Raw genomic sequence first — 25949 nt, 5'->3', positions numbered from 1 at the left:
ATTTTATGAAGGATCAATGCCATTACTTCTCTCTCCTCCTCCTTTCACCACCATCTTTGGTCAAAAAGAATGTAGCTGTTTACTTTATTACACTACTGATCAGGCGCTTCCCTGGCTCTCCTTTCTAGGTTCTCTGTACTATCCTCCCTCTGTGAAGTTCCATCACCTTCCTGTACTATGTCATCCATACCCTGTTCCCAGAGGCTTGCCCCTGCCTCTCTCTAGTCCCCCGTGAATTTTGCCAGCTCTTTATCAACAGGCAGCCCTATAATACTGGCAGGGACCTTACAGTCCTCCCCTCATCTTACAGATGCAGATCACCAGGACTTGCTCTGTATGTAATTGCACAAGGTTGTCCTGTTTTCTGACAGAGGGAGACCCAATTCCAGGAATCTTGACCCAGTTAATTCAGCCTTCCTAACCCTCCCTATACGACCTCTGCCCAGCAAACTGCTGCCTCCTCCTTGGAAAGCAAAAGCATCAGTTGCCTTGTGTGATCCTGGCCTCTCAGATTTTCAGCCCTAGCAGGACTCCTCCAGACCATGAAGCAAGCACCTTTGTGCAAGTTGGAAAAAGGCACCCTGTCTGGTCAGTTGCAGCCCGGGGGCGCACAGTTTGGCAAGCAGAATGCCAGCTTGATCTGACCCCTCGGCCGGCAATCCTGCACAAGGCCCTTCTGCACACACATTTCTGTCAGCTCTGATGGAGAGGTGCGCCTCGGCTGGCTTATCTTGGAAGGACCGAAGCGTCATCCCAGTCAAATCAGTTCTCTCCAGGTCTCTGTTTGACCCACTCACAGATGGAAACAGGTATACCTGCATTCACAGCAGCATTATTCACAATGCCCAAATGAGTGGGTCAACAAAATGTCAAGTATACCTACGATGAGATATTATTTAACTTTTAAAAGGAAGGAAATTCTGGTATATGCTACAACATGGATTAACCTTGGAAACATTATGCTCAGTGAAATAAACCAGTCACAAAAGGACATACACTGCATGATTCCCCTTACATGAGGGGAATAGATGACTAGAATAGGTGACTTCACAGAAACAGAAAGTAGAATAGAGAAAGTAAAACAGGTACCAAGGCTGAGGGGAGGCAGGAATGGGGAATTATTGTTTAATGGGTTTAGAGTTTCTGTTTGGGATGATAGAAAAGTTCTGGAAATGCATAGTGGCAATATTGGGTCACACAACACTGAATGCCCTTAGTAACGCTGAATTATACACTCTAAATTGGCTAAAGTAGTAAAATTTTGAGTTACATATATTTTTAAAAGTTTAAAAATTAAATGTAGGCTACATGCAGTGACTCACGTCTATAATCCCAGCACTCTGGGAGGCCGAGGTGTGCAGATCACCTGACTGAGGTCAGGCGCTGGAGACCAGCCTGGCCAACATGGTGAAACCCCATCTCTACTAAAAATACAAAAATTAGGCTGGGTGTGGTGGCTCACGCCTTTCCATCTGTGAGTGCGTCAAACGTACACCTGTTTCCATCTGTGAGTGGGAGGCCGAGGTGGGCAGATTACCTGAGGTCGGGAGTTTAAGACCAGCCTGGCCAATGTGGTGAAACCCTGTCTCTACCAAAAATACAAAAATTAGCCAGGCGTGGTGGCAGGTGCCTGTAATCCCAGCTACTTGGGATGCTGAGGCAGGAGAATCACTTGAACCAGGGAGGCGGAGGTTGCAGTGAGCGGAGATCGTGCCATTACACTCCAACCTGGGCGACAGAGCGAGACTCGGTCTCAATAAACAAACAAAAAACCAAAAAACAAAAAAACAAACAAAAAAAAAATCCACGAAAATCAGCTGGCCGTGGTGGCGGGCGCCTGTAATCCCAGTTATGCGGAAGGCTAAGGCACGAGAATCGCTTGAATCCGGGAGGCGGAGATTGCAGTGAGCCGAGATGGGCAACAGAGCGAGACTGTCTCAAAAAAAGAAAAAAACAAAAACAAAACCAAAAACAAATTAAATGTGCTCTATATTGTGGCTTTAACAAAAAGGGCGGGTGGTAGGGAACAACAGCACCTGGCTGTACCTCTCTCTGAAAAGATCAGGATTCATAATATTTCCCACAAGCGCTTGATGCGCCAAGAGCAGCACCTCATTTCCCGGGGGCCGACACCTCCACAGGGGCCTAACATCTTCGGACACGCGGCGGTCTCAGCACCGACTGGCTGAAAGGTGCCACATCCATTTAAACATCCCCTTCATCCTGGCTGTTCCCTCCACCCCCAGAGTCCATCTCCGCAGGCATTCAGTTTTCCCTACAAGGCCGCGGCAGCCAGGCCCATTCTTGGTAGGCGTAAACTGCCATCCTGCTATAAATCCTTTCCCACAAAGCACTGGAGACTGGTCCTCTCACTGTGCCAAGAAGTCTTTTTCTGACCATCTGTAATCCATTCAAAGGCAACCGGCAGGAAATGGCGGCAAGGAAAACCCCTGCAAAATGCAACTGGTGGGACCACCTCTCCTCCCGCTAGCGGCCAGTAACAAGAAGTTGGCCTTTCTCGGGACACACAACATCTGCGGGAGTTCTGGAAGCTGCTGGGCGTCTGTCAGGGGCTGAACGGCTCTAGACAGACGCTCACAAAATTTGGTAAGAAAAGCATGCTGCATTGGGTTTGAAAATTAGCTCTGAAAAAAAAAAGCGTTTGAAAAACCAAAACAAACCCCAGACCCCTAGAGAGGAAAAAAAATCCCCAAACACAAAAACCCCATCATATGAAAACCAACCTCAAAATTGCTTTCTTTTGATTTCTATGGACAATTAGACCATAATTTCAAGTAGTTCAAATCCTTCTTAGTGAGACTCCCCTCCAATCTGGTATTGTCAGCTGCTGCTGCTTAATAGTGACAGACACCCTCAAAGCTTTCCAGTGGTAAGCTGGGGCCAGCTTGTAAAGGCCCACAAGAGCTGATCGTTAAATTTTCAGGAATGTGGTGAGCCAATTATTAAATTATTAAAAGTTATATGACATAAGCTTACAATGGAATATAAAACTCATCACTTCCAATTTATCTAGCTACATTTCACTTGTTATCTACGCTTTGAGTATGGGTTGGCAACTTTCTCTTTCTTTTTTTTTTGAGAAGGAGTCTCACACTGTCACCAGGCTGGAGTGCAGTGGCGTGATCTTGGCTCACTGCAACCTCTGCCTCCTGGATTCAGGTGATTCTCCTGCCTTAGCCTCCCCAGTAGCTGGAACTACAGGTGCATGCCACCATGCCCAGCTAATTTTTGTATTTTTAGTACAGATGGGGTTTCACCATTTTGGCCAGGATGGTCTTGATCTCTTAGCCTCATGATCCGCCCGCCTTGGCCTCCCAAAGTGCTGGGATCACAGGCATGAGCCACTGCGGGTAGTAAAAATTTTAGGCTTTGTCTCAGCTACTCCATGCAGCCATTGTAGTGCAAAAGCTAGACAATATGTAAAAAAAAGAGTGTGGCTGTGTTCCAATAAAACTTTATTAAAAACAGGCAACCCATAGGCCACAGGTTGCTAATGCTGCTCTTAAAGTCATTTACATCTAATGTATCTGTATGGTGGATATCCTGCATAAGTGTGCTGATGCACATCTCTTCCCAACTCTGAGTTCTGTGATATCACATTGACAGCTTGAAATGCAGTGGGAGGAGAGTTTATACCATGGAAATCATCACATACTACAAATCAGGGCATGATTTATTATTTTTTTGATTATCAAAATTTAAGAAAGTGATGGAGAAAATTTTAATGATGTAAGTTAAATTAAAAGAATAGTCAACCCTCTGAATCTGTGAATTCCACATCTGCAGTTTCAACTTAATTGCAGATCAAAAATATGGGGAAGAAAAAGAAAAGATGCCTGAGTCTATACTGAACATGTACAGACCTTTTCCTCTTGTCATTATCCCCTAAACAATTCAGAATAACAACTATTTACATAGCATTTACATTGTATTAGGTATTATAAGTAATCTAGAGATTATTTAAAGTCTATGAGAGGACTGTATAGGTTATATGTAAATACTACACCATTTCATATAAGGGCTAAGAATCCAAGGATTTGGGGTCTCGGAACCAATCCCCTTTGGATATCAAGGGACACCTGTGTATTAAGTCTATAGCTTTATTGTGAATACTACAAAACAATGAGGACTTATTCTTTTAGTACTTGAAAACCATTATTCAGTTCAGCAAGGAAGTCACATCGCTAACAATCAAGTGAAGTTTTAACATATATCTTTGTTCTCTCCCTTTCAACTTACTCACTGACTTAAATGAAAATATCAACCAACACTTATGTGGGGTTTACATTTGTTTGTCAATTAAACCTTAGGAAGGTCAGGGGATATAAGAATTTGGCAGAAGTCAACCAAAGCATTTGGTGAGAATCTGTAGACTATATGAAATTTACAATAATGAATGTAGGCTGGGCGTAGTGGCTCATGCTTGTAATCCTAGCACTTTGGGAGACTGAGGCGGGTCAATCACCTGAGGTTAGGAGTTCAAGACCAGCCTGGCCAACATGGTGAAACCCTGTTTCTACTAAAAATACAAAAATTAGCTGGGCATGGTGGCAGGAGCCTGTAATCCCAGCTACTCAGGAGGCTGAGGCAGGAGAATCGCTGGAACTCGGGAGGTGGAGACTGTAGTGAGCTGAGATAGTGCCATTGCACTCCAGCCTGGGCAACAAGAGCGAGACTCAGTCTCAAAAAAAAAAAAAAAAAGAAAAAAGAATTTAAGTATTTTATTCTTTATAAAGTATATGCCAAACAGCTTTTTTAAATCAGTAAAATGTATAATAAACATATATATCCATATGCACTAATTTTTAGATAGCAGATTGTTAAACATTTACTAGCACAACACTGATTCTAATAGAAAAGAACTTATAAATTAATTTGTCGGCAGCACCCAAAAAGTGTGTGTGTGTGTGTGTGTGTGTGAGAGAGAGAGAGAGAGAGATAAAATAACTCTCCCTCCAGCACCCTGAATGCAGAAAGCAAAACAAACACTAACATTACCAAAGAAAAAAGAAGGTTGTTTTCTGAAAACTCTACTTCAAAAACGATTGCATGGAGTTGGGCACTGAGTGTGTCTACAACTGGAATAAATTATGAACTGTTTCTCTTTGGTATTAATGGAGTTTCACCATAACTTCTTTTTCTAAAAGCAACTTCTTGCGGAACTCATAGCCATCAAAGCCATTAAGCTCTTCCTTCCCTGTACAATGCCCTGAATGTCCAAATCCTAGCTGCTGTGTTGCCTCTGCATGAGGCATCCATTCATTCATTCTTTCATTCATTTTTCAAACATTAACTTGACTCCTACTAAATACCCTTTACCGTGGCCCATGTAAAACCACAAACCAAACAGCCTCTACCTTTAAGTCAAAGGTCTGAGACCCAGGTTAAAGGTCTGGCTGACCATAGACTGAGATATCTTCCTTCCCTGGGCTCCAAGGCATTTGAATCACATTTCATTTTCTTTTTTTTTTGAGACGGAGTCTCGCTCTGTCACCCAGGCTGGAGTGCAGTGGCGGGATCTCAGCTCACTGCAAGCTCCGCCTCCCGGGTTCACGCTATTCTCCTGCCTCAGCCTCCGGAGTAGCTGGGACTACAGGCGCCCGCCACCTCGCCCGGCTAGTTTTTTTGTATTTTTTAGTAGAGACGGGGTTTCACCATGTTAGCCAGGATGGTCTCGATCTCCTGACCTCGTGATCCGCCCGTCTCGGCCTCCCAAAGTGCTGGGATTACAGGCTTGAGCCACCGCGCCCGGCCCACATTTCATTTTCTAAGCAGCATCAGAGTTCCCAGGTGCTGCAAGTGAGTTCCTAGAGGGCAGGGCCATTGTTCCACCTTCACATTCCACACAGAGCCCAGCCCAGGGCCTTGCACCTCCTGGACAGCTGGTCACTTTCTACACAGTCAGCAATGCAGGAAGCACAGCTCTGGCTTCTGACTTGCAGAGCATCACTCATCATGATTTCCAATTTAAATTCAGTGGTTCACCAGATCCAGGCTAAATACTGTGCTCCCTCTGAAAGGTGGGAGAATTATTATTTTAAGTATAATTATCTTCTTCCTTCCCAAGGTTAAAGTAGAGGGTCACTTGACTGTGTGGGATAATATTTCTCAATGTTTTTAAACTCATGCTCTACCAAGATTGGATCACACTTTACTTCCTGAGGTTTGCACTACAAAACTCACTTTCTCTCTAAGACATCCCATTGAGTGTGGTTTTCATACTATACCAGCATCTTTTTGAAATTCTAGTGCACCCAGTCCTCAACCTTGTCCCTCCTTAGCTTAATAATCATAGGCCATCACCTTCACCTCCAAGATTAGGCAACAGGGAAAAAAAAAAAAAGAATCATAGGCTGGTGCAGTGTTCATGCCTATAATCCCAACACTTTGAGAGGCTGAGGCAGGAGGATCACTTAGGCCCAGGAGTTGGAGACCAGCCTGGGCAACATAGCAAGACCCTGTCTCTACAAAAAATAAAAAATTAGTGTGGTGTGGTTGTATGTGCCTGTAGTCCCAGTTACTTGGAAGGCTGAGGTGGGAACGTCACTTGAATCAAGAAGGTTGAGGCTACAGTGAGCTACGATCATGCCACTGCACTTCAGCCTGGGCAACAGAATGAGACTCTATCTCTCAAAAAATGAAAATGAAATAAAATAAAAGAATCATCAGTGTTCAACTACTTACTATGAGCACTGATAATTAAAGAGAAAAACTTAACTCTGCCCTTTTAGGAGGAATTTAATAGTTCATCCCCTGTTGATAGGAAAGATGTCTTCTGTATTGAAGAATGTCAACCAATAAAAGCAAGTCAGAATGATAGAATTTGAAAATGACCATCCTACAATCCCCAAAGAAATAACTGATCCAGGCAAGGGTCATCAATGGATGCCCAGAGGATTTCACAAAATTTCCTGTTGGGGAACAGGATATTCACTGGGTGCCAAAGCATTACCCACAGAATGACATGCTAATTGCAGAAGGAGAATACAACGTTTGCAATGGGCAGAAGTGGTCACCACCTTATGAAGTGATCCATATCTAATAATAGGACACCCTGACATCTTGTAACCCCTGGATGAGATGCTTAATGAAGCACTCAGAATCACCTGGGACACATTCACGCCAAAATGTTGAGTCTGAATCAAATGATACTTAAGCTCAAACTTCCAGAACAGGGGAAAAACAGGGAATAGCAAAAACAAGGTAAGACACCACAAGGAAGTGACAAGACCAGAACATGAAGCATTTTAAATGGCAATGTTTTATATATTTATGTATAAAAATATGTATACATCTATATAGAAATATGTATGTATACATATATTCACACACACATGTGGGGGAGGGACACTTCTAGATTAAAAACTACTGAAGAGATAGAACAGCCAAATGCAATACATGAACTATAATAGGATCTAGTTTGAAAAATGCAGCCATAAGCTTTTGGGGGTGGGGGCGTGACAGGTGAATTTTGAATGAGAACTGGGTATGAGATATGAGTTTGGAATTACCATTAGTTTTCTAAGTGTGATACGGATATTATGATTAGGTCAGAGAATGCCTCTAATTTTAGGAGATGCATGCTGAAGTATTTAGAGGTGTCATGCTGTCTGTGACTTACCAAATATTTCAGCAAAAACATACACACATATTTATGTATGATAAGGCTCTGAGAATTTAAGTGAACAGCTCAAGGTAGCACAATCAAGATGTGGAAAAATGATAAATATTTAAAGATGAAGTGTCGTGATGTCTACAACTTATTTCAAATGCTACAGAAAATAAAATCAAATGCTACACACACACATGCATATACATATACACACATACAGTCGCATAATGACACTTTGATCAACAACAGGCCACATACTCAGCGGTCCCATAAGAGTATACAATACCATATTTTTACTGTATCTTTTCTATCTTTCAATCTGTTGAGAGACACAAATACTTGCCATTGTGTTACAACAATTACCTACAGTATTCAGTACAGCAACATGCTGTACAGGTTTGTAGCCTAGAAGCAATAGGTTATACCAATAGGAATATCATAGAGTGAACATACACAAACCTAGATGGCATAGCCTATTGCACACCTAGGAAATGACACATCTCTCGGAACATAGCCCCATCATTAAGGAATGAATGACTGTATATTTCTTTTTCTTTCTTTTTTTTTTTTTTGAGACAGAGTCTTGCTCTGTTGGCCAAGCTGGAGTGCAGTGGCATGATCTCGGCTCACTGCAACCTCTGCCTCCTGGGCTCAAGCAATTCTCCCACCTCAGCGTCCCAAGTAGCTGGGATTACAGGTGTGTGCGACCATGCCTGGCTAATTTTTGTATTTTTAGTAGAGATGGGGTTTCAGCATGTTGGCTAGGCTGGTCTCGAACTCCTGACCTCGGGTAATCCACCCGCCTCTGCCTCCCAAAGTGCTGGAATTATAGGCATCAGCCACGGTACCTGGCCTGTACATTTCTTTATAAGACATATATACAGATAGATCTTTACATATATATATATATGAAAACAAGACAAAATGTGAACTAATGTTTAATTCTATAGGTGATCACGGTACCATTATTTCAAGCTTTTTATACATGTGAAAAATCTTAACACTGAACTACAAGGGCAAAAAAAAAGAATGGTGCAGGGTGGGGTTTACTAGCAAATATTAAATGAAAAACTTTAGGTGCTCAAAGATGTCTGGGACTCAGCACCCCAGCGGTAGCATTTTTTCATGGAATTTTCTCTGCTGACCTAGGATGCTGGAGCTAATGTCCTAAGGTGAGCTGTGTTTTGCATTGTAGCTCCAGCGATCCACTTGAACAGAAACTTCAGGAGTCCTGCCAGTTCTTAGAATCTTGACAACTTCAAAATATCAGATGGTGAATCAAAAAACCTCATAGGCCATCTCCAGACTGATTTTTTTTAAATGAAAATACAAATGGGAACTGTTTCATAGGTATGACATTTCAGTTTTGTAAGATGGAAAGAGTTACGAAGATTGGCTACATGACCATGTGAATGTCCTTGACACTACTGAACTTTACACTTAAAAATGGTTAAGATGGTATAGTATTTTACCACAGTCTTCTCAAAAAAAGAAAGAAAAAGACAATACAGGTATTTCAAAAACAAATAAGATGCTTAGTCGAACTATAACACTCTGCTGGTCGAAAGATAACTTAGGAAACAAAAGGGGACAATATGATCGCTCTTCCTCCACCCTGCCTCCAGAAGATTCGAATGCAGCTATGATGACAAGACACATGTGGACCATGGGAAGAGTCTGCAGCAGTGCAAGGTGCGAGGTTTGGGGGCATGTACATTGGGCATGGGTAGTATGCACAAGGTGCAGAGAAGTTCCAGGTGGGGTGGCCCGAGCGGCGGGGAGGCTTCCTTAGAAAGTATGGCTGGCCCTGGGGAAGGGGGGTGAGGGGCAAGGGGAGGGGGAGAAGGGGAAGACACTAGATGCAGATGGCAGGCAGAGGCAGAGAGGGGGACAGGGAAAGGACTCCATTTGTCCAAAGTGCTGCTGCAAAGGGCAGGCCACCTGTCCGGATACGAAGGGACTGAGGACTTTGAATGCTGCATTAACTGTGGTTGATGAGGAAGTGCTGAGAGGTTTTCACTTGAGGAACAAACTGACACATGTGAATTTTCAGAAGATTAATTTTTGAAGTGGTGTGCGGGGAAGATACAGACAGGAAGACCAATTAAACAGCTATTATAAAAATCTAGGTAGGCTATGAGGCAGGCTAGCTGGGGTGGGGGTGGGGAGTGGAGAGAGATGGAGAGGTGTCGGGAATCGCTAAGATGGGAGGGAGGGAGGAGAGGAGGAGGGGGTCTTTCTAAAGATAGTGATGGGGAAAATGCACAGGCTTGGCTTGCACTTGGGTCTAGGGGAGTCTGAGACGCACAATGACATCCGTGAGGGGCTGTCTGGCACGGCACCCAAGGGTGGGATGAGCACTCTGTGGAGGAGAGGTCAGGAAAGCTGCAGGCATGTCAGAATCGCCACACTCAGGGACCGCCTGGGGTGTGAACAGGAGCCAGAGTCCGGAGCAAATGCAGAGCAAACCGAGGGCAAAGCCTCACGCTCCGAGGGAGGAGCTGGCAGAAAGGGCACAAAAGCGGGTGCCATGAAAACTTCTGTTAAGCAAATATGATTTTCAAAAAGTTCTAGGGTTGTCTACTATTTAAAGAAATCCCCAGTAACTCCATTTGGAAAGCAAATACACCCCTACTCTGCTTAAACCTGGCTTGTGTACAGGGTTTATATTTTGCCATTAAGTCTTTTGTCTCAGCCACTGAAAGTGGCAGGACTCCTCTGAGTCCCTAATTCTCTCTGGATTCTGCCCTGCTTCTGCAAAAGATGATGAGGAAGGGCACAATGATGAAGGAGTAACTCAAGGGAACGCAAGCCTGGAGTCTAGGGACTTAGTTAACAGGGCTGTTGTACATGGGTTGGCCAAATGAAGTCAACCTTAAGCAAATGTGACCAGTTCTGGTGGGCGTGGTGGCTGACTCCTGTAATGCCAGAACTGTGGGAGGCTGTAGTGGGAGAATCGCTTGAGCCCAGGAGTTCGAGACCAGCCTAGGCAACATAGGACGACCCTGTCTCTAAAAATAATAGAAAAAAATTAGCCAGGAAGGGTGGTGTGCACCTCTGTTCCAGCTCCTTGGGAGGGAGGCTGAGGTGGGAGGATCACTTGAGCTTGGGAGGTCAAGGCTGCAGTGACTTATGATTGCACCACTACACTCCAGCCTGGGCGACAGAGCTACTGCCCCCTCCCACCCAAAATTGTGACCAGTCCCTCTTTTCCAGTGGATCACCCTCTTCTTGCCAGTCTGGGTGGGATTCTGTCCCATTAAGTGTAAAAGGTGCTTGAACCCACAAGCTCCTGGTCCTTATCAGAAGAATCAAACCACCAGCTGGTAGACCATGGGGTCTGGGGCCCATCGAAGGTCATTTGAAACCCCACATAGAGGAGGTGACTAATTAGGAGAGGGGACAGCACTGAGGAGGAAAGGATTGTCAAGGACTCCTGGTCTCTGAAACCACCGAGAGAGAGACAGGGGGGTGACACCAGCTCCTCTGGGACCAGTAGGGCAATCACTATAAAATGCTTAAATGCCCCAATTAATGGAGAATGGGTGAAATTCAAAGTCACAGGAAGTAAATGTTGCCACATCATCCTGTCCTCATGTGGGAGATGCATTCTGTGCCTTTCACAGCCACTCCAATCCAAAGGTTCCTCTTTGTCACTGCCTTCTCAGAGCCAGTGACAACCAGGGCATCTCTGTGGCTGAAGAAGGTAAAGGACTTTCACACCCACTTAGCAGTCATGTCACCATCAAAACGACACCTCTAACGTGGCAGTATTGAAGAGAGATCTCCGTTCCATCATCCTAGGGAGCGCACCCTTCATGAAATTACTAACAATCCCAATGCCATGAGGGAAACTGAACAGCGGCCTAGAAGATATTCAAAAGGAGGAAAAAAGAGAGAAATCATCACTGTAGATAGATGCCCCTGGAGTTGCTTGGCAACCATCTTTGCTAACACCTTCTCCCAAAAAGGAACACAGTTTGCATTAGCTCCTGTGATTTCCCTGAGGCCAGGACTCTGACCACAGAGGCCACAAAACTGGGGCCTTGGAATGAGAGAGCATTTCCTTGATGGGGAGACCCAGGGCCCTATCAGGAGGCCACTAGCTTACACAGGCAAGAGAGAATGAAAGGTAGTCCGGCCTCGCCATTTTGCTTAAAGAACATGCTCTCTTGGGCAAGGATGGTGAGAGAATGAGTAAAGCCAGGTGCCCAGGTGCAACACTTAAGGAGCACTCACTCTGCACCTGCAGAAGCCCACGTGAGCCCCCTACTTAAACAGGTGTCCTGGGCGCCTGCTTGCTTCCCCTTAGTCCTAACCCTGCTCCTAGGACGACAGACATCAGGACACAGTGCTTAGAGTACAGCCTCTGGAATCAGGCTGCCTTGGGGTTCAGGACAGCTCTACTATTTCCCAGCTATGTCACCTTGGGTAAGTTACTTAATCTCTCTAAGCCTCAGCTTCCCAATCTCTGAAATAGGGTTGATAACAGGATTTGCCTCACAGGGTGGTCATGAGGATTAAATGCGAACATGCACATTTAGCCCTGTGCCTGGCACCTGGTTAATGCCCAATAAAAGACAGCTAGGATTGTTACTTAAAAACAAAACAAAACAAACAAAAAAACACATAAGTTGGGCTGTCTTTAGCCCAAAAGTTACCAGAAAAGTAAATTTAAAAAACAGACAAAAAACTCCAAAAGGGGCCGGGCGCGGTGGCTCAAGCCTGTAATCGCAGCACTTTGGGAGGCCGAGACGGGCGGATCAGGAGGTCAGGAGATCGAGACCATCCTGGCTAACACAGTGAAACCCCGTCTCTACTAAAAAATACAAAAAAAACTAGCCGGGCGAGGTGGCGGGCGCCTGTCGTCCCAACTACTCGGGAGGCTGAGGCAGGAGAATGGCGTAAACCCGGGAGGCGGAGCTTGCAGAGAGCTGAGATCCGGCCACTGCACTCCAGCCTGGGTGACAGAGCGAGACTCTGTCTCAAAAAAAAAAAAAAAAAAAACTCCAAAAGGAAACACGTAAGCAGCTCCCTTAGAACCCCTGAACCTGGATCTATAGAATCAGAATCTCTGTGGGTGGTCCTGGCATATTTCCTTTTAAAAAGCTTCCCAAGCAATTTTCAGGGTAGGCAGGGTTGAGAGCCACTTCTCTCAACCAATAAACAGTAGTTCTCAAAGTTCAGGAAACATCAGAGCCACCTGAGGAGCCTGTTTAAAATGCACGTTTCTGGTCAGGTGCAGTGGCTCACGCCTGTAATCCCAGAACTTTGAGAGGCCGAGGAGGGAGGATCACTTGGGCTCAGGAGTTTGAGACCAGCCTGGGGAACATAGCAAGACTCATCTCTACTAACAGTCAAAAAAATTAGGCAGGCATGGCAGCACACGCCTGTAGTCCCAACTACCTAGGAGTCTGAGGTAGAAGGATCACTTGAGCCCTGGAGATCGAGGCTGCAGTGAGTCTGATCATGCCACTGCACTCCAGCCTGGGTGACAGAGAGAGACCCTGTCTCAAAAAAATAAATTAAAAAAAAAAAAAGCACATTCCTGGTTCCTGTGTTTCACTACCAGTTGTTTCGTTTCAGTATGACTGCAGCCTGGGGCTGGGGGCGAAAGGACCCTACAGGACATCACAGCAGGGTCTCCAGAATGAACACACTTTGTAAAACACTGAAACAGATTCACTTATTTTTTTTTTGAGACGGAGTGTCACTCTGTCCCCCAGGCTGGAGTGCGGTGGTGCAATCTCAGCTCACTGCAACTTCCGCCTCCTGGATTTAAGCAATTCTTCTGCCTCAGCCTCCCAAGCAGCTAGGACTACAAGCACATGCCACCATGCCTGGCTAATTTTTGTATTTTTTTAGTAGAGATGGGGTTTCACCATATTGGCCAGGCTGGTCTCGAACTCCTGACCTCATGATCTGCCCACCTCGGCCTCCCAAAATGCTGGGATTACAGGCATGAGCCACCTGCCCGGCCCCAGATTCACTCTTGAGACTAACAGTACAGGGACACCAGTCCAATCCCTTTGTCTTTATTTTGGGCATCCTTAAAGAAATGGAGACACACAAGTTGACAAAAGATGCTTGGTGAGCCCCGGGCATACCCCTGGAGCAGTAAGAACACGGTCTTTCCCCTGTAAGTGGCAGCTCTAAGACAAAGGCAAAGACCCAAGTGTCTGGTAAAAACAACAATCATCACAACAAAGGCTTACATTACTGAGTACCTACTTTAAACCAGACAGCATCTCATTTATTTCCACAACAATTCTGAGAGGTACTACTATTCCTACCCTGGAAAAGAAAAGTAGAAATTGAGGCTTAATTTAATACCCAGCCAATAAATAGTCAAGATTTAAATAATGCTCCACTAAACTCCTAAGCCTGCAATGCCAATGAACCTTTTTGTGTGTGGTAAAATACACATAACATAAAATTTACCATTTAAACCTTCTTTTTCTTTTTCTTTTTTTTTTTTTTTTGAGACAGAGTCTTGCTCTGTTGCCCAGGCTGGGGTACAGTGGCACGATCTCAGCTCACTGCAACCTCCGCCTCCCGGGTTCAAGCAATTCTCCTGCCTTAGCCTCCTGATCAGCTGGGACTACAGGCGCCCACCATCACACCCAGCTAATTTTTTGTATTTTGAGTAGAGATGGGGTTTCACCGTGTTAGCCAGGATGGTCTCGATCTCCTGACCTCGTGATCTGCCCGCCTCGGCCTCCCAAAGTGCTGGGTTACAGGCATGAGCCACCATGCCTGACCCATTTTCACCATTTTTTACGTGGACGGTTAGTTCTGTGACATTAAGTATATTCACAATGTTGTATAACCATCACCACAGTCCATCTCCAGAACTTCTGCATCTTCCCCAACTGAAACTCTGTATCACGGAAATACAAACTCTCCATTTCCCCTCCCCCAGCTCCTGAATGTCTACCATTCTACTGTCTGTCTCTGAATTTGACCACTCTAGGAACCTCATTATAATGGAATCACACAGTATTTGTCCTTTTGTGGCTCATATACTTTTTAAGAACTGGACCATCACCTTGGTCTGATATAATCAAACTGGGACCATGTCTCCACCATCTTCCATACCCCTGGAATGCTGAACTCACCTGTGGTTAGTATCATCAGACTGGGTGTCTGTCCTGTGTCCCCACCCCACCCCAGGACTCTGTGGCCTGTCAATGCCTTGAGGTAAGGTCACATAACTCCCACTCCCCCTACAGGTAAGGGTATCCTTACACCATTAATGTTCACAGATTTACAATTAGCATGACAAATCAGGTACACCAGTAAGTGCTTCTGTGTTCAAAGAGCCCATCATCGACTCACTTTTATCTTCCCCACTGTGGTGACCTGGTGCCACTTTGTCCTGCCCTAGAGAGTATTTATTTGGTTTCCATTTCTTCTGTAAGCACCTGATCCCTTAAAATTGGCAAGCGGAATTGTGTTGAGAAACCACAGGTACAAGGATAAAGCGTCTCCATAAAAACAATGCTTTCCCCACAGCAGAATTCCAGCTTCACTTATAGACGACTAGGGCAGCCAGGTCTAGCCCCTGAATATTAAAGATGCTCCACTGTAGCCTCAGCCCACTTGCAAGAAGGGATTTCCTGAGGTTTCATCATTAGTTCAAGCACCTCAGGGTCCAAATCCAGGTCCATTTGGCAGTCTGAGCTCTAGCACAGAAGAGAGTAAGAGAATGCCAGCCAAACGGCATTAGCTGGGAGCACGCAATCAGCAGAACACCAGACAGGGAGATTTAGGAGAGAGACACGCACAGAAGTCAGTCCTTGCCGTTCAGTTTCTACAATATTCTGAAAAAGTAGAACCCACTGGCTAACGCTCTCCCTCTCCATTATGGCTATGTTTGATTATTGCAATCACTCAGTGACCACTGTCTCCAGATGTGAATAGTGGGCCACCTCAGGGTGTGGGCTCCTTAGAGAAGAGGGATTTGACCAGGACAAGGTCTCACTGCATTGGCTACTACCATCTTATGTCTACTTCTGAAGTATGTCATGAATGAAACAAAATGTCATAAACAAAACGTTAGCCTGAAGGATATAAATGCAACCAACCCAGAAAACCATACAGAAACAAATCTGCCTAACTTCTCTAAATCAATTCTGCAGCAGAGATGGCAGGCCCCTGGGAACCGCCAGTTGAAAGTATCAACATGGCCTCACAGTCTTAACTGATGCTGCAGACCACCTGGCACACAGGTCAGAAGGCCTCAGGAATCAGGCCCTCCCCTATCCTTTGTATCTTCCTGGGCTTAACATGGAAATCGTGAAAGCAGCCACTTTGCTTTCCGTCATGTGCATCCCCATTTCAGACATATCCCCTGGGTAATCAAGCTGCAGAGAACGCCAGTTGTATTTTCAGCCTGACTTTAAATATAAACTGAAATCCTTAATGCTTCAGCAGTGCGATGTGGTGCTTTTGACATCGGGGACCACTGTATGATAAATGCCATCATTATCAGAATTGATGCTTTGGGTCTCCTCCACCCACAGTGAAGGAGGGTTGGGCCACAAAGAATTAGAACCTGCAACTCACTATTGTCACCAGTGACTACAGACTGGACTCCAAGGTTTGGAAGAGTCATCTTGGGAACTTTGGGAGGAGGGTTCCCTGGGGGACCGAGTCTTCTCTATCTTTAGATCCTCCCAAATGTAGCCCAGTGCCAGGGGATAGTCACAGTCCAGGTATATCTGCTGAATAATCAACAAGGCTGACTTACATGGGCTGAAGGCTAACACATGGACAGATATTGGCAGAATATTTCTGTGAGTATCTTCATCTATTTTTCTTTCTTTCTTTTTTTTTGAGACGGAGTCTCGCTGTGTCGCCCAGGCTGGAGTGCAGTGGCGCGATCTCGGCTCACTGCAAGCTCCGCCTCCCGGGTTCCCGCCATTCTCCCGCCTCAGCCTCCGAGTAGCTGGGACTACAGGCGCCCGCCATCGCGCCCGGCTAGTTTTTTATATTTTTAGTAGAGACTGGGTTTCACCGTGTTAGCCAGGGTGGTCTCGATCTCCTGACCTCGTGATCCACCCGCCTCGGCCTCCCAAAGTGCTGGGATTACAGGCTTGAGCCACCGCGCCCGGCCTTCTTCATCTATTTTTCTTGTGTTCTTACCTCTCCAGCCTCACCAGTCAGTGATTCTCTATCAGAGTAATTTGTCCCCCAGGGACATTTGGCAATGTACCGAGACATTTTTGGCTGTCTAAACTTGGGGGAGGGGAGGGAGGCCCTGCTGGCATCTAGCAAGTGGAGGTGCAGGACATCCTGCCATGCACACGACAGTGCCCCCAAAAAGAAGCATCAGTGGTGCCACTGGTGAGAAACATTATACTACTCTCTGCTTTGCTATCTTTACTCCGGCAAGAGGACTTTTTAGTTTCAGAACAGTCTATATTCTCTGGCATTTGGGCCTCTATCCCTGTACTTTCCTCTAACTCTGTCCTGCCCAGCTCTACACATGGGTAACTTCCTGTATCCTCCAGGCTTTAGCTTACATAAAATTTCCTCTGGGCGGCCCCCCACCATGCCCTCCAGCAGCACCTGAGTTTCCCTATCAGAGCACTCATCACGGTCCACCTGTACTTTTGCCAGTAGGCTGGAAGCACCCTGAGGGCAGGCAGGGGTTGTGCTTTTTCACTGCTGTGTCCCTGGTGTCTAGCCCAGTGCTGGTACATCAGGAGAGCTCCCTTCAGGTCAAACGCATGAGGGAGGCTGAGAAACAGTTGAGGGTATTAAAAACTTGGCAAGACACCCAGAGGCTTAAATTGTTACCCTACTATGCAGGCACCAAAAGAGAACATGGCAACTTCTCATGAACTGATATGGACAGTTCTCTAAGATAAATGGAAATGGCAAGATATCAGCTAATACTATAGCTTTCTATCATTCACGTGAGAACAAGAAGACAAAATTATATATGTATCTACTGGAATGCACACAGAATTCTTTGGAAGAATACACAAGCAACTGGAGATGGGATGGGAGAGAGACTTACTTTCCACTTGGATAGCCTTTTGAATTTTGTAACATGAACGTTATTAAAAAAAATAGGTAGTTTTAAAATGAATATGTTATATATATGTAATGGTCTACATCTTCTAGCAGTAAAAACATTATTCTCATAGAATGACATAGGATGATACCCTGGTACAGGACAACTTAGAAGAAGGCAATATCATATACAGTGTTTCAGTGCGTCCATCCTCGCTTCCTGTTGTGGAAGGAGCCAGAGCCACATTTCCTCCACACGGGAACCCAGGCACAAGGAAATAATTGTATGTACAACGAAATACTCATTTTAGAAGCTTTGTATTTCCCAAACTAGATGATCAGGATGTCCTTTCTCATCCATGTTGTGTTGGTTGTGGCATGCCCCTGCTCCATCAGTGGGCTGCACCTGTAGAGCTTATAGCTCTCCAAGCCCTTCCCTTCTCCTCCTTCTCATCTTTCCTCCCTACCACCTTTAAGCCGCTCCATTTCTCCCATCCTTCCATCCCAAAAGCTGGGCCAGAGAAGAGAGATGATAATGAAATGCCAAAGTGAACAATTGTTACTGCTTGTTAGCAAAAGGGGAGGAAGGTAGGCTTAATGGGGAATGAAGTTGAAATTAATGGTAAAAATGAGGTTTATCTGTGTAATCTGTGGACTTTGTATCTTCCCATCTCCTATTAACATAGATAACAGAGTTGTCTGTATAATGATAAAGGGAAGCTGTTTCCAGTTTCCCATAAATCTCCATGGCCTGCTGCTGACTTCCCTGGCTTGGATTCTAAGAATACTTCATTCTTAACCAGGTCAATTGCCATCTTTTTCTCCAATTTTCTCCCATCCAGCCACAACTGCAAGACTCCTAAGCCTGTGCTGAGCATGCTCCTATGTTCTCTGCACCCTTCTATATTGCAGCCCAATTCTACCAGCATCTCAGAAGAACAGCAAACTCTTATAGTCACAGCAATGTCTTACTGGCCCCAGCACAATTTTCAAATTGGAAGCTTTCCACCAGTTTATCTACATCACATCGAAACGTGGGAACATTAAAGCACAGGCAAGTTTTCAAAGTGACAAGTGTAGGCTTCCAAGAGACCCAAACAGGAATCTATTGAGGACTCTTTTTTTTCTCAGCAATAAAATAAAACAACTTATCGATCATTTAAAGAAGTTATTTAGATCTCCCAGTCCCTAAAAAGAACTTTGTATAAACTCTTCTTAGCCATAGGCCATATACAGGCTAAGTATTATTTGATAGCTCTTGATCACTTAACTGCACTCCATTAAAAACACTGATAACCGGCCGGGTGTGGTGGCTCACATCTGTAATCCCAGCACTTTGGGAGTCTAAGGTGGGCAGATCACAAGATCCAGGAGATCGAGACCATACTGGTTAACACGTTGAAACCCAGTCTCTACTAAAAGTACAAAAAATTAGCTGGGTGTGGTGGCACGCACCTGTAGTCCCGGCAACTCAGGCGGCTGAGGCAGAAGAATCACTTGAACCCAGGAGGTGGAGGTTGCAGTGAGCTGAGATCATGCCACTGCACTCCAGCCTGGGCGACAGAGTGAGACTCCGTCTCAAAAAAAAAAAAAAAAAAAAAATTGATATCCATAGAAATTGTTTCTTTAAAAAATCATTAGCTTCATAAAGTTATAATAAAATGGTTTACTCTAAAAATAAAGTTTCTGCTAGGTATCTTTTCTTTTCATCACAGATCAGTTTAAAATCCTAGTTAATTAGAATAAAGTTTTCTAGAGCTAGCTTCATTAGTAATGGTAATAATAATAAAAGCCAACATTCATTAAGGACTTACTATGTGCTAAGCCCTTTTGTATTATCTCATTTAATCATCACAACAACCCTATTCTTATCTCTGTCTTATAGTTAGGGACACTTATGAGGCATAGGAACCCTATTCCTTATCTACGAATTGGTATTCTTTAAAAAAAACTTCAGATGAGGCAAGGGGAACATGTTTCCAAATCAATGAGAGCTTTTCCCTAATTAGCTTGAAAAAAGTCTTCAGATAAATCTACCAAGCTGAGGAGAAAATTATTTGAAAAGGTTAGCACAGAAGAATGGCCGTCCTTGGAATTTTCTCTCATAAACACCTTTCATAGATTAGGCTAATAAGGTTTCTGGGAGTCCTCCTCACAGGAAATCTGCATGCCTGACTGAGCCAAGCTGACTGAGGCCAAATCATTCTTCACTGGGGGAACACATTGGGTTTTGGACTCAGAACCCCACTTTTCTCGGAATGCTGAAGGCCAGATACCATTCATAAATGATTTGCAGCAGAATATTGCTTGTGTATGAGATTCAGTGATTTTTGCCACCAAGAAGTTATAAATTGAGAAAATAAACCCAGTTATTTTTAAAGTAGTTTAAGATATTTTTAATGTGAGGGCTTGGGTTTTTTTTTTTTCTTTTTTTTAAAAGTTTCTTTAGAAACAGTTTGCCTGCTATAACTGCATCTCAAAGGAAGGTACATTCAATAGAGAAGCTTGGGTTCAAAGGTCTCAAAGGGACCTTAGAGGACATTGAGTCCCACTCCCCTTACTTTAAATATGGGCAAATAGGCCCAGAGAAGGGAAACGACTTCCAAAGGGCATAGATCAAAATGTAGGAAGCCGACTCAAAGTGCTCGCCTGCTCCTTCCAGTGCCCAGGTTGTCCTGGATATAAGCCCATCTAAGCACATCCACCCATGGAACTAGCAACGCCTTCTGAACTCAGGTGATGACAACATTCAAAAGTATTTGGGGCCAGGTGCAGTGGCTCATGCCTGTAATCCCAGCACTTTGGGAGGCTGAGGCGTGCAGATCACCTGAGGTCTGGAGTTCAAGACCAGCCTGGCCAACAGGGTGAAACCCCATCTCTACTAAATATACAAAATTAGCTGACCGTGGTGGTGCATGCCTGTAATCCCAGCTACCTGGGAGGCTGAGAAAGGAGAATCGCTTGAACCTGTGAGGTGGAGGTTGCAGTGAGCCGAGATCGTGCCATTGCACTCCAGTCTGGGCAACAAGAGTGAGATTCTGTTTCAAAAATAAAAGAAAACTGGCAAATTTCTCTTAGCTATAATTTAGCTAATTTTAGATGAAATAATAACAATGACATGAAAACTTTATTACAGACATTTCAAAGCATCCAGTTAACATTTCATACATTATAGGCAGAGAACTGAAAGAAATGGAAAGAATTGAAAGAAAGTTTAAAGGGGTGAGGAATGGGGTACTGTATTACAGTAATCAAGTTATTCAAAAAGTCTGCAAGTCCTTGCTGTGTCTTCTGAAGTTGTGGCCAGATAGAGGCAGAAACCAAAATAATTCTTATTTCACATTTCCAGCCTAACTTCTCTTCCTGAGTTTAGTCTATTAAAAATATCATATGACACCAACGTTCATAGTGGCATTACTCAAAATGGCCAAAAGGTGGAAACAATTCCAATGTCCACCAACAGATGAGTGGATAACAAAATGTAGTATATATACACAATGAAATATTATTCAGCCTTAAAAAGGAATGAAGTACTGATCCATGCTACAACATGGATGAGCTATGCAGAGATGCGAAGCGAAATAAACCAGATACAAAAGGATACAGATTGTATGACTCCACTTATATGAGGTACTAGAATAGGCAACTTCATAGAGACAGAAAGTAGAACCATGGTTACCAGGGCTGAGAGGAATGGAGAATGGGGAGTGACTGCACAATGGGTACAGAGTGTGTGACTGCAATGATGGAAAATTTGGGAAATGGAAAGTGATGATAGTTGTATAATATTATGAATGTACTTAGGGCCACTGAATTGTATACTCAAAATGGTTAAAATGATAAATTTTATGTTATGGTTATTTTACCACAAAAAAAAAAAAAGACATCAAAATCAGAACTACCGGCCAGGTGCGGTGGCTCACACCTGTAATCCTAGCACTTTGGGAGGCCGAGGCGGGTGGATCATGAGGTCAGGAGATCGAGACCATCATGGCTAACATGGTGAAACCCCATTTCTACTAAAAATACAAAAAATTAGCCAAGCTTGGTGGCGGGCGCCTGTAGTCCCAGCTACTTGGGAGGCTGAGGCAGGAGAACAGCGTGAATCCGGGAGGCGGAGCTTGCAGTGAGCCAAGAGCACGCCACTGCACTCCAGCCTGGGCGGCAAAGCAAGACTCCATCTCCAAAAAAAAAAGAAAAAAAATCGGAACCGCCTCCCTTCATTTCTCAGTTGGAATCTCTAAACTGTATTTTGTTCATTCATTCCCACTAAAGCTAAATTTCTTCTCAAGACCTGCTTAAAGCTAACAGTATCATGGACAATCTACATACATTCATACGCACAAGTACACAGCCACACACAGGCTACTTTGTTTCCTGCAGTGACCCATCCACAAACAGTATCCGCCCCAAGACTTTGTTGATCACTCCAACAAGAGGGCCCATGGCAAGCAATACTGGAGATCCAGGTAACCAAATGAACACCCCTTCAATTTCTCATCATGGGGGAATATGTATTCAGTATATAGATATTTTATCTATAAAGAAAACTTCGTGCATATATACCAGAAAGACCATCGGGAATTGCTCACCCAAGTCTGTTCCACCAGACCCATGAACAAAGAGATTTCAGCCCATATATGGCTATTTTGGTGAAGTTAGCGATTTCAAGTTACACTGAACAGTGGGTGTCCTTAATGCAAATGCATATAATTAGGAGCTAAATCTTTGTACCTTTATAGGACAAAGGACCTAATAAGCTGGATGTACCACCTGTGACTTCTGAGGAAAGGAGAGCTTTTCATTTTTTCTTAAAAGAATCCGTTTGTCAGCCAGGCGCGGTAACTCACGCCTGTAATCCCAGCACTTTGGGAAGCCGAGGCGGGCAGATCACGAGGTCAAAAGATCGAGACCATCCTGGCCAACATGGTAAAACCCTGTCTCTACTGAAAATACAAAAATTAGCTGGGTGTGGTGGCACATGCCTGTAGTCTCCGCTACACAGGAGGCTGAGGCAGGAGAATCGCTTGAACCTGGGAGGCGGAGGTTACAGCGAGCCAAGATCACACCACTGCACCCTAGCCTGGTGACAGAGCGAGAATCCATCTCAAAAAAAAAAAAAAAAAAGAATCTGTTTCTCATGAGGCAAAGATAATCTGAGAACAAGAGTCTTCTGAAATAGAAACAGGGACTAGGGGGAAAGGATGTCAGTTTTGTAGGTGATAGTCATAACCCATCACCTAGACCTGAGAGGTGCCAATCCTGTGCCATACCATGACCTTTACTCAACTTTAATTTAAAGATTTCCACAGCCTCACCATCTTTTGTGGACATGTTGCCAGTAGCCTGATAACTGGGTCTTGCAAGCATTTAGAGATCTCAAGAGTTTGTGTGTGAAGAAAAATAATCTCTAGTGATGCTTCCCACTGCCAACACACATGAACATTTAACACAAATAAGCTGCCACTTGTAAAAAGGCCACTTGACATCAATCCCTTGTGCATCCTGAAGACACATGTCAAGATCACACAAGATTTTAGAAGCAAACATTTTTAGAATAATGTTTTGTTCCCAAAGTGCTTAATTAGCAGAAACACTATGCTAGGGAACTGTCCTTGAATATGCACACATTTTAACCTTCATGTTATTTTTTCTGAAGCACAAAGTTTCCTCTCAGTGGATGGTCAGGAAATGATTGGGCACAGAAAACCAACCATCTGAAGTGTTGATTCGTAAAATGAGTTCCATCTTTCCACGCAGGATTCAGCTGCCTTCCAGGGTGACATCTCCTTTTATGAGGGGGACCATTCTTTGGCATCTAATGACCTTTTCTCTATTCATTTGGGATGAGCAATGCACCTATGGCCTACTTATATCTGAACTCTTTCAATACCACCAACCTCTTCTGTCCCCTTGTGCCATCTTCCTACCCCCAATTTCAACCAATTATGTTTTGTAAGACATCAGTTAGTGAATCACAATTCAAATGAACCCATCCATTTGCTTAGCATCAAGTGGCCCCTGGAGTTGCTCCATTTGAAGCCCATAGGCCAGAGTTACATATGGCAGGCTTGCAAATGCGAACAGGGTATGATTTATTTATGACGACCATATGTGTTTGATGCCCAGTTCCAGCAGGTTGTGGCTGCTCTTGCATGTCTTGGTCTGGGATGACCTATCTACTCAGTGTGTCCCATTTCAGGTACCGTATTTCCATGCTGGGAAAAGAGAGCTGACGACTGGCTGGGGGCCTGCACATACAGATGCTCCTAACCCTGCTTGCCACATAACAATCTGTGACCAAATGCAAAGTGGGCCAAATGTAACTTGCTGCACAGGTTTGCCATGTACAGTGGTTTTCAGTGGTGAGTGGAGAAGTAGCTGCTGGAATGACTGACCATGTGGGGTTCATTAAGCTGTTGTGCATTCACCCATGAGAAAGGCCGGGATGCTTGTGAAGGGAGCTCCACTCTTCATTTCAGAAATTTTAACGCCCCACCATTTGGCAATGATGCTCCCGGGGAGAATGGCAGATATGCATCAGAAGGTTCAAACGTGGAGTCCAACTGAAGTGCAGTAAACTTCTGCCTTCAACAGTCTCACCCCCCTTTACCCCCCAGTTGTATTTATACTTTGAAAGAAGTTAACATGAAGCAGTAGTCACCTGGGCGTGCTCAATTTTTGACAAGCCTTAGTCACTCTGTACCCAGCAGAACAATTCACATTATATTCGAAATCCTGTGAAGATTCTGCCACACATGCTAACACTAAAATGCCAGTAGCTCCACTTACCTTCTTTATTAAGCCTCATAACCTCCCTGCTTTTTCCACCCTCTTTTCCAGCCTCTTCTAAATCTACATCTGCAGATGAAAAAGAAAAGGAAAACAGAAAATAAGGAAAAAAGGGGGGAAAAAAGCCAAAGTCAAGGGGGGAGGGAGAGTGTTTATTTGCAAACAGATCGATATAAATACTGTATATGAAATTCTTTCAAAAATTGACAATGCAACATTTTCTCCCAAGTCCGGGTTTCCATCTACCTGGCCCAGATAGGTACCCAAAAAACTATGCAAGCAGCAACAGAGTAGCCTTTTAAACGGACAACACCGTGGGGCTGCGAGCCCACCCCGCGGGCTGCCACGGGGAGCCGGGCACGGACAGACAGACAGCCCTGGCAGCCGGGCCTCTCCCTGTGCATTGATGATCTGTCTCTGTGTGTATTTATTTAGATAGAGAGGGAGAAGCATGGAGGACACCGGGGGCCACTCTCTCTCTCACACACACACTTTTTCCCAGTGGCTCTAGGTGAATGGAAAGGTTACAGGATAATAAAAGGAGGAGGAGGCGGTGGGGTTCTTACTGTCGGAGCAGTGTAATTTGGCGGCGTCGATCCAGGAGGACCAGGGTTTGCCCAGAAACGCCTCCGGACTGGGCACTTTGCGATCCAGTGTCGCCATTGCTCTTCCTTCTTGTTGCTTTTTCCCTGTTCCTTCGGCAGCAGCAGCCGAGAGACACGGGATTCGAGAACGCTCCGACGTCATCTTCGGAACGTTCCGACATTGAGTGTTCTGAAAGGGGGAGGGAGGGAGGAAGGGCGGGATGGGAGGAGGGCGGTGGAGGAGGAGGGGAGAGGGAGCGGAGGAGGGGCGGGCGCTCTGGCTCCCGGAGCCAGCTCGGTGGGGCTTGCGCGCCCGCGGCCGCCAGGGGCAGCAGAGAGGCGCCTGCAGTCCGCTCCCGCCCGCCCGCCGGGGGCCGCCAGCCTGCCAGGGAGGGGCCGCGCGGACAGGCGAGCGCCGCGTGCCGGGGAGCGGAGGCTGCACAGGGCCCGGCAGCCGGGATGCAGCGGCGCCGCCCGAGCCCGGGGCGCCGGGGGTCGGGGCACACCGGGAGAGGCCCGACGCGGGGCCGAAGGAAGGGTGGTCTTTTCCGCAGAGTTGCCGCTGGAGGACCGAAAGTTTTTGCAGGCAACCCTTGCTTCCAGCTTGTCCCTCTCTCCCCGGGTCCCTGTCGCCCACCGCGAGGCGCCCCCGCGGTAGTCCCGACGGCTTGGTGGGGAGGAGGCGTGAGGGGTTGCGACCCCCACCACCACCCGAGCCAGGGAAGGGACCCTGGTGACCTCTCCTCCCAGCCTTCACCCCCGTCACCCCTTTCTTCTCTTTCCTGGAGGACTTTGGACCGTGGAGATTCTGCAGTTGTTGCTCTGGGAGCTGAAACCAGTGGGTAGATGTGGTTCTGAAACGCAGGTGAGTTTGTGGCGCGAGGAGGACCTTCCCATCTCAGGCTGCGGGGCGTGCA

At 45.4% G+C, this 25949-nt stretch overlaps 1 protein-coding gene across 9 annotated transcripts in view; it reads right to left on the bottom strand.

Moving 5' to 3' along the window:
* ATXN7L1 (ataxin 7 like 1) overlaps window positions 1–25263 on the bottom strand; it is a 271184-nt gene extending 245921 nt beyond the window's left edge. For 4 of the 9 annotated variants that reach the window (XM_033195034.1, XM_033195037.1, XM_033195038.1 and 1 more), the window contains exons 1-2: window positions 25015–25263; window positions 24449–24517 (exon numbers count right to left, since the gene is read on the bottom strand). In XM_033195034.1, coding sequence (XP_033050925.1) covers window positions 24449–24517; window positions 25015–25195 — 250 coding nt within the window. In that variant the 5' untranslated portion in view covers window positions 25196–25263. The remainder of the gene's footprint in view (window positions 1–24448; window positions 24518–25014) is intronic. The other 5 variants (XM_033195032.1, XM_033195040.1, XM_033195039.1 and 2 more) reach the window with 5 other exon arrangements.
* Between the last annotated feature and the right edge of the window lie 686 nt (window positions 25264–25949).

Source organism: Trachypithecus francoisi, unplaced genomic scaffold (genome assembly GCF_009764315.1).
Source record: "Trachypithecus francoisi isolate TF-2019V2 unplaced genomic scaffold, Tfra_2.0 Lachesis_group4, whole genome shotgun sequence".
In the NCBI taxonomy this organism is placed as follows: domain Eukaryota; kingdom Metazoa; phylum Chordata; class Mammalia; order Primates; family Cercopithecidae; genus Trachypithecus; species Trachypithecus francoisi.
The sequence above is the reverse complement of the archived record's forward strand: the minus strand, read 5'-3'. Positions and strand labels throughout refer to the sequence as shown.